At 49.5% G+C, this 24,684-nt stretch overlaps 1 protein-coding gene across 11 annotated transcripts in view; it reads right to left on the bottom strand.

Annotated features, from left to right (window-relative positions):
• The window catches only part of RXRG (retinoid X receptor gamma), a 29,357-nt gene that overhangs the window by 1,656 nt on the left and 3,017 nt on the right, over positions 1-24,684 (bottom strand). For 2 of the 11 annotated variants that reach the window (XM_052665631.1, XM_052665632.1), the window contains exons 1-7: positions 22,109-22,309; positions 5,557-5,816; positions 3,511-3,655; positions 2,799-2,978; positions 1,262-1,422; positions 674-803; positions 274-406 (exon numbers count right to left, since the gene is read on the bottom strand). In XM_052665631.1, coding sequence (XP_052521591.1) covers positions 274-406; positions 674-803; positions 1,262-1,422; positions 2,799-2,978; positions 3,511-3,655; positions 5,557-5,816; positions 22,109-22,289 — 1,190 coding nt within the window. In that variant the 5' untranslated portion in view covers positions 22,290-22,309. Of the gene's footprint in view, positions 1-273; positions 407-673; positions 804-1,261; positions 1,423-2,798; positions 2,979-3,510; positions 3,656-5,556; positions 5,817-12,700; positions 13,094-20,633; positions 20,653-21,084; positions 21,340-22,108; positions 22,310-24,684 lie in introns of those variants that run through there. The other 9 variants (XM_052665636.1, XM_052665642.1, XM_052665637.1 and 6 more) reach the window with 9 other exon arrangements.

The following is a 24,684-nucleotide window of genomic DNA, read 5'->3' as shown; positions in this document are numbered from 1 at the left end:
AGAAGCAGCCTTCCCCTGCACAAACACCCCCACCCACAGAGATGCTTCTGCAGCTGCAAATCCCTTTCAAGGTGTTTTCATTACATTCCATTGTGTTTTTCGTAAGCCAATCAAATGTCCCCTAATTCTGCCCCAAATCATCCTGGGTTTGCTGTAGCTCTCCATAGAACAATAGAATATCACTAGTTGGAAGGGATCATTGATTCCCTTTCAGTGGGAAGGGGAGAGAGCCTGCAGGGCTCTGCTGCTGGGGATGACAAGCTGGCCACATACCTGTCAAAGATGGAGCCCACGCCTGCACTGTGAGCACTGCTGCGGTGCACATGCAAGCCAGTGGCCAGCAGGATGCCGTCCTGCACTGACACAGAGCGATGGGAGAAGGATGCGATGAGCAGCTCGTTCCAGCCTGCAAGAGGGAGGTGTGTGGGATAAAGAGGGCAGCTGCCAGCCAAGCATCATTCCCATACAGAGCAGGGAGCTGGTTTCTGCCCTTTGATTCAACATCAGATTCCCAGCGCCCTGTCTATACTCTCTGCCAAGCATTTATCCTGGCCTGGGACAAGCCAGCCCCAACAGCAGGGATGGACCAGCTCAGGGGTCGCATTCCCCACAAACACACAACCCAGAGAAGGGATGGGGATAGCAGGAAAAGGGCAAAGGTTGAGGACATTACCTGCCCGCAGGAGAATGACTTGGTCCTCCAGGGTCAGGTCGGAGAAGTGGGGGATGCGCTTGGCCCACTCAACAAGAGTGAAGAGCTGCTTGTCAGCAGCGTGGCAGATGTTGGTGACAGGGTCGTTTGTCTACGGGAACAGCGATGTTGGGTTGAAAAGGAGAGAACTAATCAATGTAAAATCTTTGAGAGTCACCACCCACTCTGCACACAGCATCAAATCACATTAGCAATACTCAGGGCCACAAACAAAGTGATCACACTGCCAGTTATCTCAGCTGCACATTTTTGGTGAGAGGAAATTTTTTTTACTATTATTTCTCCTCAGCCAAATTGGCCTTAAGTTGCACCAGAGGAGATTCAGATTAGATAAGTGGAGATGTGGCACTGAGGGACATGGTGGGAGTAGGTTGGGGTTGGTCTTGCTGATCTTACATCCCACATCAGCCCTGGTTGATATGGGGCAGACAATCTGCGCCCAGAGATGCGCAGCCCCAGCACGCATAGGATTTTGTCCCTTCAAATCACATCTCAAATGCTCTCATCCCAGGCTGTGTGACATTACTGACACCGCACAGAGCCCCTTACTGAGCTCTCTGTGTTCACATCACTGTATGCCTCAGTCTTGGGTTCTACTGCCAGCTCAGCTTCCAGGATCCTCTCCACAGGCATGTCTTCACTGCCACCGCTTGTGGACTCAGCTTCATTCTCACTGCGCTCCCTGCTCCGCTGCCTCTCCTCCTGCACAGCTAAGGGACAAAAAACCAGCTTTTTACACCCGGGCAGCATTCAGCTGCTTGCTAAGCATCTCCTTTCCTCTTGGTTGAGGAACTCTCTTGGAAGGAGAAAATGAATAGATAACTTCTGAGGTAGGTCCAACCAAAGCACAATCACCACTCTGTCTTCGTCACCCTCCAATAACGTTGGGGTTGCTGCAGACTGGTGGTCTCCAAACTTGACCTCCAAACTCCAGCAGAGAGGAAGAAGGAGGTAATGCCTCCAGGTGGCAGCCTGAGCTCAGTGGTCACAAGCTGCTGGAGGGACTCCATCTCCCAGCCACTAAGGTTTGCTGCATGCCTAATTCTTGAGCCAAACTGGGGCCTCCACATCTATAAGGGCATGGACTGATGCAGGGAGCCCCTCCTGCTGCAAGCTTGGAGCTCTCCCACTCTTCTATCATTTCCCAAGATATCTGCTGATGGGCGAAGTATCAGTTATTCACCCCCAGGGCTGCTGGGTGTGTGGAGGACAGGTCAATGCAGGATGTGTACACAGCATTCCAAGTCTTATGTCAATTTTGTATTGACAAACCCATAAGAAAATCCTGCTTTGGGAGAAAGGAAAGGCAAGTGACCAGCAGATGTCACATCAGTTTAACTCACTGCTGGGGAGAAGAGTACCAAAAGAGCAGAACAGCCCTGCTAGCCAGCATCACTGCCTCAGTATGACCACACAGCACCATTGGGGTACCAAAATGCAGAGTAAGCCCTGAAGGAAAGGTGGGGGGCTGGGCGAGTCATGAATAAAGAGCTGTTGGCATTTATAACCATGAAGTGATAAAGGTTCACTGGGGAGAAGTTGGATACTAAGCCAGCCCCTGTTATGCAAATGTTGGTGTTTTCTGTTGAGCAACTTAATGACTTCTCCCCTTGAGCAGTCAGCAGTTGGAGGAGTGGGGAAGGCATCTCCATGAAACTGAGGGGATAAAAGTCCCATGGGAGGAGGACAGAGGATGCTGAGGAAGGGAACAGCTCTGCAAGCCTCCAACAAGCCCTAAGGCTGCCTGAGAGCTCGATTCCTCATATCCTCAGTTAGATAACTGCTGCTAGGAGGAGGATGTTACATGCTCCCAGCACAGGTTTGTCCTCACACTGCCCACCAGCAGCCTGGGGTTTGCATTTTCACGCTCTGTGAAGGGAAGTCGCATCGACTCCACGGTCCTCCAAACCACTTTGCACCTGGCAGGAAGTGCCTGAGATTGGGTTTTTGTAACAAGCCTGGTCTTATACAACCCCCAGCCTCCCTCAGTGCTTGGGGCAGCGCAGAATTGATCGCGCTATGGGGAATGGGCCAAAGCTGCATGCCCAGAGCACACACGTAAAGAAGTCTCCAAGCCCGTGTGTACCTTCCCTCTTCATCCCCATGGCGAGGCACTTCTGATAGCGGCAGTACTGGCAGCGGTTGCGTTGGCGCTTGTCGATGAGGCAGTCCTTGTTGTCACGGCAGGTGTAGATCAGGTCCTTCCGGATGGTCCTCTTAAAGAAGCCCTTGCAGCCCTCGCAGCTGTACACCCCATAGTGCTTCCCTAGGGAGGTGAGGGCAGGCTGTCAGTGTGGATGAGCTCAGGCTGACCTCAGAGGTGAAGGAAGAGCCTGCAGGAAGTCAACTTGACAGGGCTGGTTTGTCAAGGAGGATGGGGTGATGCTGTGCTATCATTTCCCATTATAAGGAAAGACCGTATCCTTCTGCATCCCAGCAGAGGGATGGGAGCCAGGATTGGGGTGCACTGACATGGTGGGGTTTGCCAGGCTCAGCCAGGCTGCAGGACTCTGGGCAGGAGAAATAACCTGAGAACAGCTACAAAGAAGCTAGCACAGAGCACAGGTAAACAAGAACATTGTGATTTTCATGTTTTACCTTTGTTAAAGGTATGAGATGAGATGGTACCTAGAGAAGAGTCTGCCCTTAAGTAAGCCAGACCCAGCCATGAACCCTGTGATACCAGCGCAACCTCAGCATTCACTGATTGATGACAACATTCACTGCTATGCAAGCCTTCAGGGCATCAGTGCAGCTGTCATTGTACAAAGCCCTCCCTGAGGAAGGACGCTTCCTACCTGAGGACCTGTCCCCACAGATGGCACAGATGTGTTTGGCTAAGGAACCTGGGCTTGTGGATGGATAATTCATGTTGCCAATCCCCGGAAGACCTGGCAAGGGCTTGATGTCCTCCGAGCTGCTGACATTGTTGAGCACATCGAGCTGTAAAAGGAAAAGGTAAAGAGGTGGCTTAGCTCTGTACCCCAGAGAAACTGTTCTCAAATTGAGTTGAGTGTTTCTTCACTGCTCAAACTGGGCTCATCCCAAAGCTTGTCCACAGCCCGTGGGCAGACCAACATGCTCTGGTGAATCCAGCTGGAGGGATTTAAGCAGAAGCTGAGTAGCAAAAATCAACCCTTATCTCACCCTGATACTGCAAGCAAAAGGAAAGGCTAAGCAGAGTTGGAAAATGGCAGGCAGCAACCCTCAGCTGCTCAGTTACAGCCCCTGAACAACAGCACTGGTGGGATCCTGCCTCCTTCATTGGGGGATGCTGATCATAAGCTGCCTGTGGCTCACAATGTGCAAATCTGCATGAAAACGTGGCAATCCCAGTCCCTCCCTGGGACTCCAAACTCAATCACAAGCTGGAGAACAGAGCAGATTTGGGGTTACCAGATTTGAGAAGGGAGTAAGCAGGACATCTAAAACGAGCTGCACTGAGATGCAGGCCAACAGCCCAGAGCTTCCAGCTGAGATTCCCAGGAGCTGCTCATGGCTGCTGCAAGTTAAAGGCTGCAAACTGAATCGATCAGAAACCAAAGGCTGACATTGCCCAGGGCTTCCTTTGATAATTGTTTGCTTTAGAGCTGTTGTCAGCAGGGCAGTGAGGATGAAGGGCCATTGAGCATGTCTTTTCTCAAGCTGCCTGGGCAAAACAACATCTCTCCAAAACCACCATCAGCTCATCCTTCTCACCACCAACTCAGCTCCTTCCTTCCCTTCAAGCACGCAGCCTCCTTTGGTACTTAGCAAACTTCTTGCCAAGATGCTGAGTCAGGAGGAACTTTTTGTGGTTTAAAATGTTATCCAGAGCTCAGTTATCACCTTTCTTTTCTCTCTGCTGCACTCACAGACAATAACAGTATACACTGTTGAGGGGGAGAATTGGGACAGTTTTAGCCATCAGTGTCTAGGAGCTTTGGCTCCTGCAGGTTAAGTGCAATCATGTATGATATTTGGGACAACTACTTGAACCCAAATCCATTAGCAGCCTCCCTGCCAAATCCCCAAAGCCCAGCTGTCTCCTTGAATTAGAGACTACGTGAGTAAAACTCTCCTCAGAGCTGGTAACATGGGGAAACTCCTGGACTGGGGAAAACTGCTTCCTGGAGCATCCCCAGACCCAGAGGAAAAGTTTCCCATGCAGCCAGCATTGCCAGCAGCTCCGCCACCATCAAGCACCTGCCTGGCATATCGTGGGCAATGGGAATTGCCTGGTCAATGGGAAACAGCTGGGTGGTGTGAGGGTCCTTGCCCTGCACAGGCACCCAAAGAGCCCCCAGCCTGTCCCTGGGGGACACAGACCCCAGCCCCGGGGATCCCCCTTTACCTGGAGAGGAACTTCAGCCCTTGAGTGAGCTCAGGCAGTAAGGATGGGAGCGTTTCATTTTTCTTCAGGCAAAGTCTGCACACAGCATGGACTACGTGGCTGGCATTTAGCATTAACATTTGTCTCTCTAGAAAGTCTGCATCTTTTCCATGTAATGAAATATAGCAGATAGCCTTTTTCTGGAGGAATGAGAATGACTATTTCCTATTATACTGTACATGTATTTCAATAATTACCCATATGGCCACAGATGCAGCAGAGGGGATTGCCTCTATATAAGATAAGATGTGAGAATCATCTTCCCCCCCTCACTGTAAAATATAAACAGGTATCTTCTGTGTTAAGGTGATTTAATCAGGAAGATTCACACGCTGGCAATTGTTCTTTACATCAAATCTACAAAACACACCAAGGACTCCCCACCAGCCAGCCCACACCCTTCAGTTTCAGTCCTCACCCAGCCTCTGAGCACCAGGAACTGGGGATGAAGCCAGCACGCCCATCTACATACCTGTGGGCTGTGGGTCACAAAGTTCATGCCCGGAGCAGAGGAGGACAGAGCAACAGGATGCGAGCCAATGGAGGATGCAATGACCCTGTAGGGTGAGCCCAGCGCATTCACTGGAGAACCAATGGTGCTCATGGGGGATGGCAGCGCCCGGGAGGCGTTTGTGGGGGCCTCGAGGTAGTTGTGATGTCCGTCCACTGTGCTCCCCACTGACAGGCTGGATGATGGGCTCACAGACGTGGAGCTGGCGTGAACAGGGGAATCTACAGGGAGAGATGAGGTATATGTGGATGCGCCTGCCTGTACAGCGGTCTGCTGGTCTGCCTTGCTTGTGTCAGCTTAGATGCTGGCCAAGCAAACATGCCTTATTGTATAAAGGGAAAGAGCAAAATGTTGTTTATGGTACAGGAAATAAGGTTACCTACAGCAACAAAACATATTATGAAGATAATGTTTAATAATCAAATCTTCTTGCGTTGTGTTGGTGCCTTAGCTGACTTGGAAAAAGGCACTGCTGTTTGCCTGCCTCAGGCTGACTTTCTATTCCCCGAGGTCTCACATTTGCTGTTCAAACCAGCTCTGGAGGCTGGAGAGCATTTCTGAAGCCAAGAAATCCCCAGCAGCCAGGCTGGAACCCACACAGCTCTCAGTGCTTTGCAACGTTCCTTCACGTCCCATGATGGCTCATCTTCTTCTCCCCAAGGCTCAGCTCTCCCCTTCCCACCCACATACCTCTCCACCATGCTATTTCACGCATTCCTCCAGTTCCAATTCAAGACGCTGGAGTCAAGAAACTCAACTCTACAAGATCCATCTTCCCTCTTCAGAGATTATTTTGACACAAAATGCCCACCAATGTCAAAGGGTCTAGCTGCATTTTGAAGATATGTATACAATCATTTTTCCCCTTTCCCTAGAATTTAGCAACCCTAGTAAGCATTGGCTTTCGTTAACATTTCAATGAGCCATTGTTTCTCTATTGGATTTTCAACACAGGCAACCATTCCCTGGAGCAGCAAAGGCAAGGTGTCGTGTAGCAATGTCACACAGTTGGTTTTCCATAGCTGGCAAAGAGGATGGTTGTTCCCGTTGCGTTTGCAGTTAAGGCAGAGGTTTGGTGTTGTGTTGTTTTTTGTTTTTTTTTTCCTCCCCATCCTTTTAACATTATTGCTAAGTTATTTACATGACAGTGTTTGTTATTTTACCTGAAGTAACAATCAAATCTGATTCAAAGGGAAGATGCACAATAAAGACGGGAAAAGGTCAGCTTGCTGAATAACATTAAAGACATTTGTCAGAGTCAAGGAGGACTCGATCTGCTGTTATCAACCCACTTCAGACTTAATTCTGCAGAGGGTGGGGGAGAAAAGGTCTTTGTCAATTCTTGCTTTGGCTTTTTGGATCAATTCTCCCAGTGGAAAGCAACGTGAGGCAAGAGGAAGCCAGCAAAACCACAGCAGCAGAAGGCCTGGAGGCAGTGCCCAGGCAAAGGGCTCCATCCTACTGCTGGAGGGCCCCTCCCCAGCATCAATACACAAGCTTATAAACAAATTGCCTTTCACATCGCTTTAAACAGCGAGATACTTTTCAGAACTCTTCAGCTTAGGAAATCAGCCACTAAAAGAGAGATGGGGCAGAGGTCTTCCATACCAGAGTAGCTAAGGAGAAGAGGGACAATTCTTCGTCCTTTTCCATAACACAGAAAAGGATGTTTTCGAAGTATCACATAGAAAATTTAAGTCACTAAGAAAGGACTCACAGGAAAGGTATTTTTTCTGTTCATTTTTACACCAGACCTAAGGGAAACACTGTTCTTTATTAGAAAGGATCCAAGCTTTAGGAAGATGCAAAGATGTTCAAGACCTGCCTGGATGCCTACCTGTGCGACCTGCTGTAGGGAACCTGCTTTGGCAGGGGGGGTTGGACTCGATGATCTCTGGAGGTCCTTTCCAACCCCTACAATTCTGTGATTCTGTGATTCTGTGAAGGCTTTCTGGCAAAGAAGACTGCTTTCCAGAGCCAGCCCCATGGCATACTTGTTTTCATGGAAAGAATGCCAGGGCCAAGGACACCCCCCAAAGGCAGTGCATTTGTTCCCACACTGGCCAAACTGTCCTTCTGAAGCTGGGACAAATACATTGGCCAAAACCATCAGTTTCCAGATACAAATACCTATATCTAACCACAATAAATTACAATACAAATCCTACTCAAAAAAAACAAAGCAGTGGTCTGGGATTTTTTTTGACTTCCAGTCCTTCCCCAGGACCCAGGCTGACTTGGGCAGCATAAATAGAGATCTCAGGTCTTGTTAATTTGTGCCAAATATGGTTTGGAAAGATTAAATGAAGTGATCCTGGAGAAAATACTATTTGTGTCACACATCTCCCAGCTGAAACTAACTCAAAAGTCTTGCAAGGACTTCCCTCGAGATATTCTCTCCCATCACATGGGGAAGAACAGAAGCATCCGTGCTGCAGTGGTTCTGGGGAGGAGCTGCTCCACAGGGACGCATCTGCAGGATGACACAGGAGGGACCACAGAGCCAGGAGCCAGCCCAGTATGCCAGCCACGGCTGCTTCTGTGTCAGAATCCAACCCAGGTGACATTTACACAGTCCACGGTGGGTCTGCAGCCTGCCCATCAGGTAATGCAAGATGACATGCAGCACTGGGGACTTGGCTGGCTCCGGAGGGGCCCTGAGGAGCACAGGGCAGCCCCGCATCAGAAGGAGAGGAGATAAGCAAGGACACTGCATTGCTTTGATTCCTCACTTCTTCCACCACTGCAAAATCCTGGCCAAGGGTGGGAGCTTTGCATGAACAGCCTCATAGAAATGGGAATATAGAAATGCTATCTCTATCACAGGCACAGATGCAGAGCCCACACATCAGTGCTGAGCAGCCTGGGCCTGGGAGAATGCTACTCCACGGCTAACACTGGCTCAGTGAAGCCAGCTTAGAACATCTGGGCTGTGAGCACTTCCCAGGGGAAAGCTGGATCATGTCTGGAAGGAAGGATAAGAGCATACAAATGACCACAAGAGCCTTGGCAAGAGCAGCAGGAAGAGAAGTGCCCAGTCTGCCATGCATGAAGATATCTTGATTTTCACCCAAGAAACAGCAGGAGACACCAATCTCACCAACTGTGTTTGAGCAAAAAGTGGAAAGAGAACGCAGACTAGAAACATCCAAGCCTTACACACTACCTCATAGCCACTGCAGCAGTTGTAAGTTTGCACTGATTAAAGCCTCTTCAGCTCTAATGTCCAGCAAAGCCAGGAGAAGAAAGGTGCCCATGCTAATTAGAGAAAGATCATTGTGTTTATGATTTAGAATCATAAAATCACGAAGGCTGGAAAAGACCTCCAAGATTATAAAGTCAAATCACCAACCCATCCCCACCATGCCCATGAAACCATAGAATCATTAAGGTTGGGACAGACCTGTAAGATCATCTAGTCCAACTGCCAACCCTACCACTGCCATGCCCACTAAGCCATAAAATGACAAAGGTCGGAAAAGGCCACAAAGATCATCTAATCCAACCATCCATCCATTACCTAGGCACCTACTGCCTAGGGCAAGCCTACCTCCTGAGACCTGCAGATAAATAGCAAGTCCAGGGATGATCATTCTTTCAGTCTTTCCACTTGTTCTTTAGGCATCAGAGAATCAAGAGGTAGAACAAACTGCATGAATAGCAAAGAATATGCCTATGCTTCTGAGGCCCCAGATAAGCACAGAGATTGGCATGAAGGATCACAGGTGTGAGCTGTGCTGCCTCCCTCTCCTACACAGACCCAAGAACACCAAATAGGGAAGGGCTTCAGCACTGGAACACGGGGTGTATGGGAGACAGACTGGAGGGAGGATCATCCTTGGGGACAACATTCTCAGTGACATACCTGTGAGAAACACTGAAATGAAATGCAGTTATGTAGCAAGGACTCCCTGTTAGCTGGAATCGAATCTTTGCTGCTATTTAAATATGGAAGTTAATACAAAAAAATACTCCCTTTCTGGTGATATTTATAACTGTCCAAGCATGTTTCCCCATGCTGATATCCTGCATAAAGGTTATTGGTTTTGTCTTGCTTTTAAGGTTCAGTAACCTTTGTGTTCCCATCTTTGCCTTCTGCTCTGCAAGTCAATAAATAATGCAGCCTTCCCCTGACAGCTAACGTCACAGAGGAACAAAAAGTTTTGGAGGCAAGTAGAGAGATGTGCACTGGGGATCTGCAGAAGACAAGAGAGGAACATGCAAGATTTTCCTTCTGCTCATTGGGTGGTGAAAAGAGCTGCCACCAACAGCTCTGGTTGTAAGCTATACGACTCCTCTGCTGCTTTGCAAGCCAAGGCCACCTAAAACCTAGCCCCCAAGGAGCACTTTGGTGGATGCACATGAGGCTTTCACCTGGCTTGTTGGATTGATGGTTGGACAAGATCATCTCAGTCTTTTCCAACCTTTATAATTCTGCAGCTTGGCAGACTTGGCATCAGGTGCCACTTTAAGATCTCAGTCTGATTTGATTGAAATTGAACGGTGTGTTCACAGTTCAAGATGCCCAAAGATATTTAGACAACACACACCTGCGGTGTAATCGCATGCTCTTCTCCTCCTTGAGAAACCAAGCCAGGGGAAGGAGGGAAAACAACCCACAGATGTCAACACACGTTTTGCCATGACTTTGATGGGAACCACTCATTGCAGGGTATTTCTATGTTATGGGGATCTTCCCAGCCAAAGAGTCCCTTAGCAACTGCTTGTCAGGTATTTAAAATAAAGATTCAAGCCTCACTCAACCTAACAAGGTATCCCCCAGGTGACCACTGTAGTGCATGAGAGTGATATAAAAAGTCTTCCATTCCCAAAGAAAGAGAAGTCATTGAATTTGAGGCTTGGATTGCTTTATGTGATGGTCTGATCAAATTTCCCACCTGACCAGAGGGATCTCCAGCACAGATTCCACCAAGAAAAAAAGTATGCACGTGAATTCCTGCAGTGGTCCTTGAGCTCCTGGAGAAGTCCCCATCAGAAAGCATCTCAAGGACTTCAGGATCTATGGCTCTGTGAAGGCAACTGAAGATGGGTTTTTCCCACGTTCACAACTAAAACCTCTGCACTGGGCTGCAGGAGTTTGCCCAGTCGCTGGATTTTCTCACACATTTTCCTGTTGGGTCAGAGACCCCTTTGCCACGCTCACATAAGGACTTGCAGGTTTGGACATGGCAAGCTGTGGCACCTAAAGGAAAAGCAGCCCAGAGGTCCCAAAACCTGGGCCCATCAAGGGTGCCAACCAAACATGCAGCCCACAGCACGGATTTTCCTCTACAGCTCTCCCAAGCCACCAAGCAACCCGGTCTAACCCTGCTTTGCCTGGGAGAGCTGACAAGACTGCAGGCAGAGGTGGTGTGGCTGCAGGCCAAGTTACATGAGTACTCATAAAAGAGACTTTGTGGAGGAGCCAAGTTAGTTCTTGTCCCTAACCAACTGTGCCAGAGTGCTCCGAGAGGGGACAAACCAGCACAGCATCTTTCCATGCCCTGGGAGCAGGGCATCAGATGAAATGCATCCTTCTGGGGAAAAAAGACCACATTTTGAAACACTTTCTGTGTTCCTAAAACCCAGGCTGAGAAGGCAAACCCATTTGCTTAAATCACTTCTCCCACTTTGGATATGCAAGTGTGACTAACCCAAAGTAACACCGCTACTCTGCTCTCCTCTGCAGTACTACACAGTCAGAGCTTTCTTTTCCTCACTGCAAATTATATGCTCATTAGCAGTGTGTCCATCCATTCTCTGACACAAACTTGGTTTTTCTAAACCAAGTTAAAATATCAGTTAAATGCACTTTTAAATGAAAGGTAACATCCTGGTATATTGAACTGCAGCTGCGATGCTGGCTTGGTGCCTTAGTCTCCATTGGTGGAGCAGAAATGCCTCTTACTCTCATATCCCTCACCCAGCAGCCTCCCAAATGCTCTGCACAGCACTGTGACCCCTATCCCTACAGGGATCTGTGCCTGGTTCCTACAAAGAGCAGTTTGAATGTCTCCTCATATATTCGTAATACTCAAGGAATTAAACACAACATTTCCATTGTTTCACTCCTATTGCAGCAATAGGAGTTTGGCTTTGCTTTTCTTGTTCTTTAAGAACGCCAGTGAGCAATAGATTTCTCCAACAAGAAGTCTGTTTCCTGTAGCAACGGGCTAAAAATGCACTTTTAGGAGTCATCATCCCTACAAGTTACTTAAAAGTTGTGTAGATGTGGTGCTTAGGGATATGGCTTAGTGTTAGACTTGGCTATACTGCTATGCTAGTGGTTGGGCTTGATAACTTTAGAGGTCTTTTCCAACCTAAGTGATTCTATACCTGTGACTTCTCTGCACATGGAGGATGACTGGAGGTGAGCATCCACAGCAAGACAGAAAATTATACATAGTGGGAACAACCCACATGCAAACCAACCCCTGCCCAAACCTCATCTCCAGCAGAGACACATCATCCAACAGCCCTTCAAATTAATCCCCCCCTCATTCCCCTCAAGTTAGGATAAGGGAAATCACTTCAGATAAAGACAATAAATGTGCTCTGGAACAGCACAGACTTTTTCCTAAGAGCAGATCTGGTTTCTGTAGTAGGGTCTTGCTGGTGTGGAGGGGACCAATGCTGCTTCCAACCCCACCAGCATGCAGAGCCCTGTTGTGTTCCCAGCCCCATTCAGTTGACTTGACATAGCTCCATGTAGGTAGGGCAGCAAGCAGACACTGGGCACAGAAATAACCCTCTGTAGGTTTCCTTGGGCCAGGATGGGGGCTGTTTTATGTCTGAAAGAGCATTGGATGTTTCTTTTCCTCCAGTAACCCAATAATAAAAATAAAAACGCAGTTGGAAAGATGCTTCCTCAGTTAGATCCTGTCCTTTCAGTCAATAGGTTCAGCTCATCACACAAACACATCCACTCCACAATCACAGGACAACCTGAACCAGCAGCACGCAGGCTCTGGAGGTTACAGCCACACACAGGAGAGGCTAAACACATTTCTAAAGTCCCTTTTTCCTTTCCCGCGCTCCCACCGCGGGATCAGTTTCTCTATCTCACCCCGCAGGCACCGATTTCAAACACAAGGAAAATACTCACTGCCAAAACCCGCAGGAAACTTAATGAAGTGAGGATAATTCCCATACATGTTTAATCTTCAGTTCATCTCTCGCCTTTCAAAACACGACCGTCTCCTCTCACTTCAAAGCTGCCCGGAGCGCGGTGTTGCCCGCCCGGTTCGGGGCACGGCTCTGCGGGGGCTCTCGGAGGGCTGCGGGGCAGCTGCCTCCTCCCTCGGTCCCATCCTTGCTTTGAACAGCTGTCGGCCGGGATGAGACTCGCTCCCGTTCCCAGCAGCTCAGGGCCGGCTCCTGCCTTCAGCTACCCGTGCTCCCTGAGAATTCACGGCAGAGCGTCCCGGTAGCATAACCGCTCGGCTAAGACGCAATTGGATGCATGCTGGCTCTGGTACAGAGCAGAAATTAGGAGGTGGAGGGGAGGTTAACTTGTTTAGGGGAGGAGCATCGTGAAGAAGGAGGGGGCTGTTCTGCTTTCCCACCAGTGAAGGCTCGATGCAGACCATTAGTTATGCCGGCCCCAGCCATGTGGAGGTGTTTTCCTGCCATGCAAAAAGGATGCTGTCTGAGTGCTTCGGGAACAGGGCTGTGCAGGACATGGAGCATCGTGCTCCTGCCCCGTGAGAAGCTTCACTCCATCTTCACTCTCAGCATCCAGCTGCAGGATGCTGGACTGCAGCCACCCCAGGAAACATAGGATGGAGCTGGAAGGGGCAAAATAACTAAGAAAAGCTCACATGCACTGCATAAAGCATCACGTGCAAACATCAGCCTCCTTACCACATCATTGCACAGGGCACTAACACAGGCAGTGCTACGTCACACACAGTGCTACAGGGATGCTCCTGGCCCTGCAGATGAGACCCAGAAAGCAGCAGAGCAGTGGGATGCAAGGTGGCTTCTTCCCATCTCCAGATGGAAAATTGGATTTCTCAGCAGGAAAAGCTTCCCCCCCTCTCACCACTCTGCAACAAGTCTGATAAACATTTCTGAATCAAAAAACCCACCAACAGTCTGCTTCATAAATGCATTCTTTTTTCTTTGCCCAGGGAAACCCAAAGGCTATGCCCTTACTGCACAGGATGGATCTGGCTGCCCTGGGACCAGGAGGTGTGAGCAACAAAGCTGCTTTGCGCTTTAAGCACCCAGAGTGCTGAGTTTAGCAGCAGCGTTAGTTCTTACCCACAGCACGGGATCTCAGCAGCTTTAATTCCACGCTAATGACATTTTAGTAGGGAATTATTTTTATTGATCTGCCCAGAGCAAAGAGCCCGAGTGCAGCGCAGCTCAGCCAGCACCCCGTCCCTTTTTCCTTTCTTCCAGTTTACAAGAAATGAGAGAGAAAACAAAACAGCCCTGAGCTCCCTAAAAAGGCCACAGTCCCAGGCTGTAAGTGGATTACCTTATTGATTTTTAGCAGATCTGGGTTAGTGAGTGCTTAGTGCTGCAGAGCACATGCACACCGAGCACCTCCAAAAGAAAACCCTCATCAAGATAAGCAAGCATCAGGCAATTCATTTTGGAGAACATGTGGGTTTGGGGTAGGGAGAGCCTCCAGCCCCTGTATACAGCTCAGTCTATGACAGGCTCCAGGAACCAGCTCATCCTCTCCTGACAAATGCTGTGGGACCTCAGCTTCTGCAAGACACAGCAGAAGTCACCATTTGTGCTCCTGAAGGTTTTCTGGTTTTCCCCTCCTGTTATGTAAAAGAATACATTATGATTGCCACGAAGGAAAACCACTGCCACACTGCACCCAGATGGCACACAGTGCTCCCAACAGCCATCGGTCAGAGCAGAGTGCTGGTTCCTGCCAGCTGAGATGCTAACACAGCACTGGGCCCTGCCTTGCTCAGGTGCCCATAATTTTTCTACAGTCACTGTACCGCAGCATGTGTTGGGACAGCATCCAGAAGATTTAGCACAGCTTCACCCAGCCTTTGAGTCTGTGGAGCCAAACCTAAACAGTGGAGGTCCAAAGTACAATAATCTTATCCCACTTCATCTCAGAACCAGGAAAGAAGAGACTAAATATGATTACCATTCTCCAAACACTGGATTGAGCCAGGAAACCCCAAAACATGACCAAGAATCCCATCCTTCCCCTATCCTGTTTCTGTTTAAAGGCAGAGGCAAATCATGGTCGTACTTACAGAAACAGCAGATGTAAATAAAAAGGCTGCAGCCCTCCTAACTCTACAATTGCACATGCAGCTCTCTCCCATCACAGTGCTTTGGAGCTGTAGGCATTCAAAGCCAATGCTCACAGGTGTGGGTGGCAGAGGTGGAGGCTCCCCTCAGACAGCAGCCAAGGTGCAGCAGGGGTACAAGGTTGGGTGTCCATGAGCCCTCCCCACACAACTCTTGGGGAGGACACACAGATGCCTCCCCCAGGCCAGAACAGGGATTTGAAGCAGAGTTTCTCTAGGTTTATTAATGGAGCGTCCCAGTGTCATCTATCTGCCATACTTGGTACTGGCACGGAATCACAGAATCATAAAGGTTGAAAAAGATGTTCTAAGATCAACTAGTCCAACCATCAACCCATCACAGAGACATGGATAAGTCAATTCAGCCACTATGATCCTTAGAGAGGCAGGGAGCTCCTGCATCAGCCCTTCCCCACCCAGCCCTGCCCTTTCTCACCGCTACCCTCTAGCAAAGCAATAACCACAGACACCAAGCTAATGAAATTAGCCCTGGAGCCCCACCAGGCTAATGCAATTACCAGCAGCAGCACAGTCGGGCCACAGCACCACCTCACCTGCAGCCACACAGCCTGCCCTCTCCTCCTCCCCAGCTGCCTCCTGCCATGCATTCCCTGCCCACAGGCCAGCACCTGCTGCAGCTCAGGATCCAGAGAGCAGCAGGCATCATCCTCAGCATCACGCAGGGCACAGCCTACCTTGCAGAAAACCCCGTCCCATACAGCCTCCGAGGCAGATAATTCCCAGTCTGTTTGAACCTTGGGAGTCGTTCAATTACCACCATCATAACGAGGCCCTCGATGCTAATCAGCGGTGTCACTGAATCCTCTTAGGGCTGCCTAAGCTCCTCCAGCAGCTTAGCTGGTGCAGGTCCCAGCTGCCCACTCCTCCCACGAATTACCTCCCCACATGGATGCTGTTGGACACAGATGCAGGTGAGATGATCCCAGAATTTGGTGCCAGAAGGCAGGGTGACAGAAGCATCTGAAGAAGGTTTTGCCCAGCCCAAAGGGCGCCCAGAGCCAAGCCTGCACTGCAGTGAGCAAAGCTACAGAAATCAATTTTAAAAAGTGCAGTAAACACACAGATTTCCATCCACCCATCTCTGAATATTGTCATCTAAGCATCAAGCCAAAAGACATTCTCTAAGAAGCTCCAAGCAACTTTTTGGCTCCTAAAAGCGGCTGGAGGGGATCCCACCATACTCTGCTCCTCTGCCCTGGCAGTCCTTTGCAAGGCAACATGCAGCTCTCCACACACATCCGCTCTGACTCAGGCTTTCTGCTCCAACAATGCACTTTTTAATATCACACAAGGAGCAAAAACAACAGGTCCACTATAACGCCGAGATATCCTGAGGCAGAAAATCCATTCGGAGCCCAGCAAGAGAGAGTCGAGTCAATTAGACACTTTCTAGGGCGTCAAGCTGCCAACAATCCCTGCCTTTGTATGGGGAAGAATCACTGCCTATGTGCTTCCCGACTGCCTCCCTTGCTGGAGCAGAAAGGTCAGTGGTGGAGCGTCATGGAAAAGCATGCAGCAAAATATTCCTGGGAAGGTGGATGCAAAGAAATCGCCATTTGGATCTTTGCTGTCAAAAGCATCCATTGCTCTGGGGTTGGGGATCGTGGGGGAACTGGTGAGTTAACATAGGTGAACGGGAACTTCATACCTTCCTGTTACTGCCCTGCAAGAAAACTTTGTTATCACATTGCTACAGTACTTAGAAATCATCGTCTACATGCAAGCCATGCTTCAGCACTCCTCTACACACGATGTGAAGCTGGGGAGGTTTTGGGGCACTGCTGCCTGCGTGAGGCCATGAAGGGCTCCCACCTGCATCCCCTATGGCGCACATCACAGCCCCAGTGCAGCCAGGGGCTTCATTTGCTGTTCTCACTCCACCACATCCCCACAGCCGTGCTTTTACATTTCCTCCTGCCTCAGCAAGTGCAAAACTCCAGAGACAACCTGTCAATCTCCATCACATCTGGCTGCCTCACATGGTCTATTTATACCAGCCAGGCAAACGTGGATCTTTGAGTTCAAGGTAACAAGGGTTATTTCTGCTCTGAGCAGCTACTTCCTCAGGGAAGGAAGGGTTGGAGGCATCCAAGAGGAACAGCATCCCATTAGGGGCTGGCAGCCATAACTCTATGGCTGAGGGCACAGTAGCCATCACCAGCCACAGCCCCATCCCCAAGGACCCAGCCACAGCAGGCAGGATCTGAAGGTTGACATCCGTCATAGGACTTCCCAATCCCATGCCTTTATGCATTGCCACAGAGTGGAGGCCAACACATCCCATTCTAACCCACACTCTCTCCAAGGCCACAGCACCAGGCTTGCTCAAATAGGGTCTGTACACTGAATAGCGCTCCTTAACTCTTCTCCAGCAGACCCAGCCTATTCTTTGGGAAGAAAATCAAATACCACCAGCTTATAAATGAGTTCAGCACTATCAGTACGGCCATCCTGAACACTGCAAGCCCCTCAGCTCACCCTACAATGTATTTGGGCCACCAAGAAAACAAAAGACAGCTGCACTTTTGCCCAACAGCACACCAGCCAACATCAGTCTGAGCCCACCAGCCTGCTGTTTGATATTCAGGACACTGAGCAGCTTTGCCTTGCTCTGACAGATGCACACATCTCTTCTCTGCAAGCATTTCCCCTGGGACTCCGTACACTGCAGCAGCCAGAGGGAGACAAGCACAACACAGAGCTCAGCCAGAACAGCCCCATGAGATCTGCTCCCCTCAGCAATTGCACAGCCAAGGGGCAGGTAAGGAGCCAGCAGCACTGAGCATCCTTCTCCTTATCAACAGCCTCCATCACCTTTCAAATGTATTTTCCTCCTGAAAGCCACATGTTCCCCCTCAAATAGGTGCTGATTAAGACTACAACTCCCCATGCCTCAAATAAAGGAGCAGCCTTGGATCAAGGCGAGCACAGACCACACCATGCAGAGAGCCAAGACAGCACAGCAGCAAAGAGCAAATGCATGAAGAGTTGGCAGAGGCATGTGCTGACATTTGCTGGCACCGTCAAATAGCTGCTCTATACCCTATCCCAGTAGAAAGGGAGAGAAGGAAGCAGTGAGTGCCTGTCCACAGCCACATGTTTTGGCCCCATCTATTTGAGCAGAAGGAGCAGCAGGAGGAGAGCAAGGGAATGAGCTCACACAGGTACAGCCACGCACTCTTGGGTACCTGCACTGCATCCATGTGCACTGACTATAAAATTTGCAGCTTGAGTATTAAAGCAAGCTCTGAGGATGGCAGAGCAGCTTCTCCAACACAGAGCCATCTCTGTCAGAGATCTTAAACTTCAGAGAGTTTGTTAGCATCTTGGGTTCTTTGGCACAACTACTTCCAGCAGACCTAAAGACTACATCCCTACCAGTGAACTCACTATCTACACAGCATGGGGTCTGTCCTGCTGGCTGAAACCACAGACATTCCGTCATGCCATTCCCAAGTGCAGGCTGGAAGTCAGCACTGGGCAAGAGCTGTTTTCACAAAGAAATTTGACAGCTTTTAAGAGCCAAGCCATGCCCACACAGAGCAGGCTGCCTTCATAGCCTACCCTGGCTTATTTCACCAGCAGATCCCTTAAATCACAGCTATCTACACACGTAACCTCTAACTCAGGATGACACAGCAGCAAAGGAGGATGAATGTTGACGCACCCTTGGCCAGGTGAAATAGAAGAGCTTAAACAGCTGACACCAGTGGACACAGCTCTCCAACAAACCGATCTCCTGTCAGCAATAGCCCAGAGCTGCACTCATGCCTCTTTCTGGATTAAAAAAAAGCAAAGGACATTCTGGCTCCCAGGAACCCAAGTAGAGTCAAAAGCAGCTCCTTTGCCAGGGCTCCACACCCCTCATTCTCCTCTAGGAAGCTGCACCTCTCTGTGCATCCCCATCACCTCCAGGGCAAGCGTTTCCCAAAGCCTCCTCCATCACTTGCAGCCCTCCTTGGAGAGCAGCTTTGCTCACCTCTCTGCCAAGCACCTCATGCAGAATTTTGGCCTGATGAAGACAGCAGCAAGGAGGAGGGACCTTTGCTTGACATGGAGATGCGATGTGACTGCTCCCTGCCCTCCCAGGCTCCAAAGGGCACCTGGCTCCCCATCCCTGGCTGAGCACGCACAGCTGCCCCAAGGCACCCGCAGCCCTGTGCGTGCCGAGACGGCCGGCACATCAGTCTCCATGAGATCACCCTGCCCAGCTCCTGCTCGAGCTGTCAGAGCAGGGATTGTGGCTTGGTACAGACACAGGGCCAAGCTTCTCCCAGCTGCCCCGCACCACTTAACAGCACACACATGTTGCTAAGGCAAGGCTGCAGAGGGATAGTTAGTTTTGCAGCTTGAGTGGCCAATAGCTGGTAGAGCTGTGGAAGAGCCCAGAGCAGTTCCCCCAAGCGCATCTGCTTTTCTCTCAGCGGAAATCAGTGCTCTCTTTCTCACCTCCAAGAGCACATGAAGGGGGAAGAAGCCCCCTGCTCTAGAGTCACCCTTTGCTTCTACAGCCATAAGGTCCAAAGAGAGCTCGTCACAAAGGATGCGGTGGTCCAGCCTGCTTGCAGAATGATTTTCTCCCAACACAATTCCAGCAACTTCATTTACAAATCCACCCCAAACACAGCACAAAGTGCCCTGTTTTCCTGGCTGCCATCCCTCTTCACCTTGCTTATGCCTGCAGCAGTTTGCTGGTTTACCCATTGCAGCTAAAGCAACAAAGCTGCAAAAAGAAAAAAAAAAAAAAGGGACAAACAAACATGATATTCTGCAGCAATTAGGGCTAAATAGGGAAAAGAGGTGTAGGGAATGAATGGACAATGAAGAGGGCAGGCACGCAGCGAGCTGTGCACAAACTGTCCTTGGGCAGCCAGGTCTGAGCCAGGCAGCCAGGCTGCACGTAAGGAAGTGCAGGCAGATGAAAAGGGGTATTTCAAGAGGCATAGAGCAGTTCCCAAGGGCCTCCCTGTCTGGTGGGCTCCTCACAGAGCACCCAGCATGGGGCAGCTCCTGTGGGCCCCCCCCTCACTGAGTCCTTTTGGGTGGCAGGAGGATGCTGGCAAGCAGCAGTAGGGTTTGGGGTCCGCTCAGAAAGGAAGGAATCCATTAATCTCCCTGGTAATTACTGCCACATATGGATTTGCACAATTACACTCTGTTAATTGGTTATTACAGGCAAGGCTGACTGACTGGGCAGAACGGCTGGGCTTTAACTCCTTCACTACCCCCAGCACTGCTCTATCCTCCTGTAACCTCGCTGGCTCCCATGACAAGGTACGTACAGCCATAGTGAGATGACCTATACCACGCAGTAGAGGTAAAGCCTTCATAAAACCCCAAGATTTCTACTGCCATATCTCCCCTTCTCACAGGGGCTGCCTTACCACCCCTTCCTAGGGTGTCAGAAGCTGTGTGAAAGTCAGGTATTGCTTAGCATAAGCAAGAAACTTAGGGGAAAAGCAGAGCCAGGCATCATACCACGCACGCAGTGACAACTTGCATCTCAGACTTTGAACAGCCCCAGCTAGAAGACGCAATAGGAACAAAGGCAGGAACCAAGCAGGACCACAGCAAGGGAAGCAGGAGTCCGAAAAACCTTCTGGCCTTTTCTCACTCAGAGGCCACTTGGGAGGCCACTTTGAGTTATCAGCTGGGATGGATCAAGAGGAGACTCAAAATACCTGCAATAAACCCTCAGCAAGGCACACAGAACCCTTTCCGTACCACTAGTATCGCAGGGGTCCCTCTCATTGCACAAAGTGCAGCAGAGGAGAAACCTGTCCCCATCAGTGAGTTAAAGAACTTGATCTCCTGGCTCCCTGACTTCAGTGCAGAAATTTCTTCCTTGTGCAAAAGCCAGCTCCAAGCTTCACCTGCTGGAGGAACACCCCATCCACTGATTGAAAAGGCAGTGTCCCTCACAAGTGGTCGCAAGCGTGCTGAGATCAACTCTGAGGAAGGGAAAACAGGCAAGTCCACAGCCATGGAACACTGCTGATTCCTACCAGAAGCTGGTCTGTGCTGCAAAGTTCAGAGTGAGCCTTCAGAGCTGTCAAAGGGAAGATGGGGCAGAACCCACAGCCGTGCTTATAAAGGTCAGCTGGGAAAAGTCAGCAAGGGAAAGCTGCTTGTGTTATTGACAGATGCAGAGAGGAAGGGGCTAACCCAGGAGTACCTGCCAGGTGGCTTTGGCAGCGCACGCTAGGCTTCAACTCTGGGCAGCTACAGCCAGCAGTGAGCCCTCTGTGGGTCACCTCCTGACAACAGAGGCTGGGGACAAAGCCTGGAACTGGCACCAGGCAGCAATCCTTTGTCCTAGGAGATGAGAGCAGACCAGTGGGATGGAAGCCCTTCTGTATCTTGCAGATCACATCAGCTCTTCAGGACTCTGAGCCTCAGATATCTCTCTGTCCTTCATGTCCATGCACCCCTGTCAAGAAATGGAATTACTCCCATAATCTTGGGCTGAAATGATGCATCCACTGACTGCTGCAGCCATAATTAACTGCCAGGAAAATCAATTCCAGCACTGGTTTACCTGATAGACAAGAATCAGCCCAATAATGGATCATCAGATGCTAATCAAATTTGATATCGATATAGGATGATTAAGATTGGAAAAAGGCCGTTAAGATCATCAAGTCCAACCATCAACCCCTCACCAACATGCCCAGTATGCGACATACATTTACCAAGGCAGCAACAAGAGAAGATGCCATTTTAAATCACATGTCACTTAGAAATACGTGTACAATTCAAAACACAGAATGGCCCAGGTTGCAAGGAACCTCAAGGATCACGAATTTCAAGTAGATCTGAAATGAATTGGACCACTTCAACAGCTTTCAGTGGAATTCTCTCCCACCTTACACATGTATGTGCAAGTATATGCATTTATGCACACACACAGTGAATCCTTTTGACAAAAATCAATATTTATCCAGTAAGATATGCCATTCCATTAAAAGAATAAATAGAAATATCACAGCTATGTGTAACCCTTTCATGAACCAATCCCCAGAACTCCTTTAGTATGAGCCGTTGCATCCCTCACCCCTAAGCACAGCCCCTTTTCCAATCCCTGGGCTGGTGCATGGCCATGGGGCTGGGCAAGCACTACAGCTCTTGGTGTCCTACCACCCCTCTCTATATGTACCCAGTGCACAGCAGACTCATCTGAGTACAAAGCAAGTACTTACAGAAGTGAGGGAAGGAGCCCATCTCCAGGGAATAAGGAGCCTGCATGCCTGGCTGCATTTCCAACCCACGTCCTGTCTCTTCAGAAGACTCAACCATGAAAGGACTTTTGGGATCAGCTCTCCCATCCACACCAGGCTGCTGGAGAAGGAGAGGATCAGAGAGAAAGGAGTGCCTGTGCATTACACAGCAGCATCCTCACAATCTGTCCCAAGTTACAAATTTACCTCCCAGACCTTGACCAGGGCTGGGGTTTCCTGTGTTTGCTCTTTGGGCTCCTGTCCCTTCGAGGTGTTGCAATGCTGGGGGGAGGGCTAGCCACACAGACTAGATGATCTAGAGGTCTTTTACAACCTTTATGATTCTAACCCGGGCTCCTGATTGAACCAAACCACACAAAATAACAGTCATCCCATCACAAGCACTCTCAGCTCAGCTTTCCTCCTCCTCTCTTGCTTTCTCTCTGCCAGTTGGCCTTTTTTCTCTTGCCTGTGAACATACCTGCTCTACAACAACATTTGCCATTAGGAAGGACACAGCATTAGCCACATCCCTGCTGGAGTCCAGTGGAGACCAAGCAGAGCCGGCTTTGTCCTCAGTGAAGCTGTCTCAGTGCCTGGGGGGCAGGTGATGAGGAGAAACATCCTTGACTGCATGTGAGTGACCTGGACAGACCTGTGTCTGCAGTAGGCTTTCAGAAGGCAGCCAGCCTGTGCTGCAATCCATTTGTCTTGTGCTGCAGTCAGATCCCCTGGCTTCATCCCTGTGCCTGCTTATCTCCATTACACTCAGACCATGCGTAGGTGTCCACCAGCATCTCCCCTCTGTGTTTGGATTTTGCCAGTCCTGATGGAGAGGAGCTACAAGCAAACAACATTCTTCTCCCTGTCTGCACTGATAATCTCAGGAACTCATCTCCTTGCACTCCACTCCAGCCTGTGTCAACATCACTGGGGTTGGGGGAGGGCAAGACTGCACCGCCTGCTGTCCCATCCTGTACTCCATGTGCTACCCAGCCCAGCACCCTGCACCAGCAGGGCTCCTCCGGGGATGAGTCAGACCCACGAGGGTTTTCTGAACATCTTCTTCTCCTGGATTGCTCCATGTTTAAGGCAACAAAACATGCAGGTCCTGGAGTGCAAAGCAATCTTGAGACATATCCTGCTAGGGGCTTTGAGGAACTGAAGCCTCTCAATCACTGCCGGGCCCTCAGATCATCAAACAGAACTTTGCTAGTTCAATGCATCTCAGATTTGCTTCTTTACATCCCACAACCAAGATTTCTGTGCCCTAAGCTGCAGTGCTCACATCCCTCCTGCATTCCCTCTCCCTTTCTCAGACCAAACATATCACAGCAGATGCCAGGGCGTGGAGCCGCTCCAGAAATCAGGCTGCAGTGTTAGGTGGCACAGCTTTAATTACACGGCTGGAGCCAGCAGAAAGGCTATGAAACACTGCTCCTCCAAAAACCAAAACCTTTGCTCTGAGAGCTCTGAGCAGAAGTGGCAGGACATGAACTCTGCCAGTGCACAAAGGAGCTGAATCGATGTTCTGTTGCTACAGCCCAGCAAAATAAGCTAATGATGGACAGGACTGCAGGTTTTCATACGGGAGGGAAGGATTTACAGTGATACCAAAGGAATTATTTCAGCCCCACAGTGACAATACCCACCCGCTTCCTTATTATATTTTATTGATCTTGCCCTAAATACACGTGGCTGGAGGAAATGATGCATAAATTACTAACGAGTTAATTTCTTGCTCTGACACAGGCTCACAACAGCCCTTTGAAGGGGAACCAGGAAAGACAATGTGTGAAAGGATAAAGGCAACGAGACAAGCTTGGATGTAATAATCCCATGTGAATGATTATTGCTGCAACTAATGTAATCTAATAATGAAGAATTTATGCCAGATGTCCCCCGGAATATGCCAGGCAGACTCAGGATTCAGCAGTGGATGCATTTCTAAGGAAACCTTATTAGGAGGAAAAAAATGCTGTTGTTTGTTTGTCAGCTGAGAGCCTGTAGATCTTTATAGACAGATACTGCAATAACAGTATGCCTCGCAAAGCTTCCTGAAAGTGCATCCTTTCGTCCTGATTTCAAATTGGTTGCCAGGTGTAGTTTAGGCTGTTGGGTTTGGGGTCAACCTTTTCCGAAACCCAGCCCTTCTCCCAAGCCAGAGCTGCCACCTGCACATTTCCCAAGGGTCCAGATGGAGGTGCTGGGAGAACAGGTGAATGAAGAGAGGAAAATTACCTCCCTTTGTTTATTTTCACTTTGCACTCTTCCTGCTCCCACCAGGATACCAGACCTGAGCTCCATCCCTGTCCTAGGGCACAACACACCCCATACATTCCTTCCTTTGTACAAGCTACAATACATGGAGACATTGTATGGTAGGTAAAACACTGGTTGCTACAAAATAGGTACAACATCTCCCTCTTCGCTCATGCAATTTAGAAGGCTGTTCTGCAGGCTGGGCATGGAACTGGTGAAACATTCCAATTATCCAAGTGTTTCATGAAGACTTGACCTGGAACAAAATTATCACCCATACTGTAGACTACAGCTGG

This window comes from Tympanuchus pallidicinctus, unplaced genomic scaffold (assembly GCF_026119805.1).
Source record: "Tympanuchus pallidicinctus isolate F22 unplaced genomic scaffold, pur_lepc_1.0 scaffold7, whole genome shotgun sequence".
In the NCBI taxonomy this organism is placed as follows: Eukaryota; Metazoa; Chordata; class Aves; order Galliformes; family Phasianidae; genus Tympanuchus; species Tympanuchus pallidicinctus.
The sequence above is the reverse complement of the archived record's forward strand: the minus strand, read 5'-3'. Positions and strand labels throughout refer to the sequence as shown.